General features: G+C 39.0%; 1 protein-coding gene across 1 annotated transcript; it reads left to right on the forward strand.

Moving 5' to 3' along the window:
- The first annotated feature begins 268 nt into the window (after positions 1-268).
- LOC136420264 (uncharacterized) lies at positions 269-2565 on the forward strand. The gene is made up of 3 exons (XM_066407115.1): positions 269-370; positions 1162-2239; positions 2475-2565. The coding sequence occupies exons 2-3, from the start codon at positions 1257-1259 to the stop codon at positions 2563-2565; spliced, it is 1074 nt and encodes a 357-aa protein (XP_066263212.1). The 5' UTR covers positions 269-370; positions 1162-1256.

The raw sequence follows: 2565 nt of genomic DNA on the forward strand, positions 1-2565 counted from the left end.
TTATATTTTAAGACAATCAACTGGTATGATTTATAACTGATGAGAAACACTCCTAATACGTTAGTCATAAAGGTTAAAATCATTTGGCGAAGGTAATAGGTCGTGGAACTCTAGTTTTGTCATATATTTATTCATATATATGATTTCATATATAAAATTTAACGATTTTTAAATGGCCTTACGGTAGATGTTATACTTTGTACATACTGTACCTTGTATTTTGCAATATTTCTTTATCATATATTCCTTACCTGAGCGATGGAATGGAATAGCCCAACAATCCCATCATGCACCAGTATCAAGATGGCAGACGACGGAAGAAAAAAATATTTTGGTTGAGAAAAATACGTCAAATGACGAATTCTGACAGGTTTGAATTAAATTTTGTTTCATAGATAGATTATTGATATTAATATGAAGTCATATAGTTATGATTTGGTACATATATTGCCGCTGTAGTGAGTCTTTTGTTTGTGTGTTTGTACGCAGTGGGGAGGGGGGCGATCACGTAACAAACAAATTTTCTATGACATTACCATATATGTTGTTATAACCTCCATTAACATTAATCCACCAGGTTACATAAATCCATCACTTTGAAAAACAGTTGGTTTGAGAGATCTCTAGTGTAGCACCCCCAGGTATATATGCACAGTTTAGATATACAGGAGTGCATTATACTGGGGATGTTGGGTTGGAGATCTATTTGGATGTATCTCTTCAGGGTTGCGGAATTATGTACCCTGGTGGAATCCATGTTTAACTCAGTAGAAGCAAGTTGATGACACCATTAAGTTTAATAGGTTAATTTTGTTGAGAAAAATAAAATTGAAGTTAACATTTTGAGGATTAATATCTTGATAACAGCGTTTAACCCGTTTATATGATTTTATATTTCCATTTCTTTAGGATTTCTTTGTTCCGAGAACTTTAATTTCACCTGACTCAAGTAGCCCTAAATAAGCCCTTTCCTACATTCGAGTATGCATGTGCAGTGTCAAAGGTTGTAAATCTTCACCTTTCACACTGCACATGCGTACTCAAATCTACGACAAGGCATATTCAAGTCATTGTGTATGTATTACATACTTAGATGTCTAAGCTTTATTGATATGATTATATTTATTATTAATGTGATTACTTCATGTTCTGTTTTTGTAGGACTGACTTCTGTCGGTAAGCTCGAACACCAACCAACCACTACATCAGGAACTTCTAGTTTCTGAAGAGACTGAAGTAGCCTTGAGTCTATTAGGATGGACCTACCAGAGAGTGTGGTGTGTTCCCACTGTAACACACGTGTGTACAGACAGTGGTTACTGGACCATGTACAACAGGAACTCCTGGGTGAGACCACCTACAGCCCTTGCTCAAACCTTGTGCAGACACTGACAGACTTACTGTGCGCCCTGCACCTGTACGGACACCTGAAAACACCTGTTGTCAGTATCACCTGTTCCAGGTGCTGCTTCAAGGCTGGCAGTGTGGAAAAGTTTGTGGAACATCTTCAGGTGACGTGTGAAGAGGACATGTTTTCTTGTGAGACTGTTGCACCTGCACAGGATACAGCTGCATCCGCACTGGATACAGCTGCACCTGCACAGAATACAGCTGCATCTGCATTACATGAGCAGAATAGCTTCAAATACAGAGTCAGCTATCAGCCAAACAGTGCTGGAAAAGAGAAGGGGGAGGGGGGCAACTGTGAGGAGGCTGTTGGTACCAGTTCACAGGGACAGAAGATGGGGGACTGGGACGGACAGCAGTTTCAGCAGATGATGAGCACGTTTTTGACAGACACGTCGGGAAACGGACGCCAGAAAACCAGTTCCGAGCAGGACACGGGCGGACACAGCAAAGTGACGATAGACATGGCTTCTGTGTGCGAAGACCAAGAAGACGAAACTTCCATGGGCTTAATTATGGAATGTGAAGGAATCAAAGAAGAACATTACCCAAGTCAGAGTGTGGAAGCCAACAATACTGCAACTCAAGGGCTAGAAGACTTTTCAAGTGTTAGAAACATGAAACCTCTGAAGACAAAAGTAAAGGATGATTGGAACAAAGATAAAGACTTTGAAACAAACAGAAAGAAAAGTAAGACTAAGAAAGTTAACACCTCTAAAGCAAAGAAGCAGCAGCTCCAAGATTACTCCAACCAAGAAAGGGACTTGGAGTCCCACATCTTAGAGAGCCATGGTGACGTGGAGTTAGGACAGCAAGGAACACACAAATGCAGGTATGCTTTGGCACTTTAGAAAGGTACATTCTCTTCAATGTGATAATCTATCTATAAAAGCTTCATTTCATTGCAATGTGTTGATGGCATTTACATAAAGTGCATTCATAATATATGTTTAGAAAAAAACAACACATACTAGTAGATGGTCCATACATGTACTTTTCTTTATATTTTCAATAAGCACAAAGTTCTGCTGTATATATGATATATGATATAATGATTATTTTTACAGGTACTGTGACTTCACATGTCGCTGGCAGAAGGATTTGATCCTGCATGAAAAACATCACTCAGGTACAAATTTATCCTTTGTTGTAAAGTAG

The sequence above is a fragment of the Branchiostoma lanceolatum genome, chromosome 15, assembly GCF_035083965.1.
Source record: "Branchiostoma lanceolatum isolate klBraLanc5 chromosome 15, klBraLanc5.hap2, whole genome shotgun sequence".
Lineage (NCBI taxonomy): Eukaryota > Metazoa > Chordata > Leptocardii > Amphioxiformes > Branchiostomatidae > Branchiostoma > Branchiostoma lanceolatum.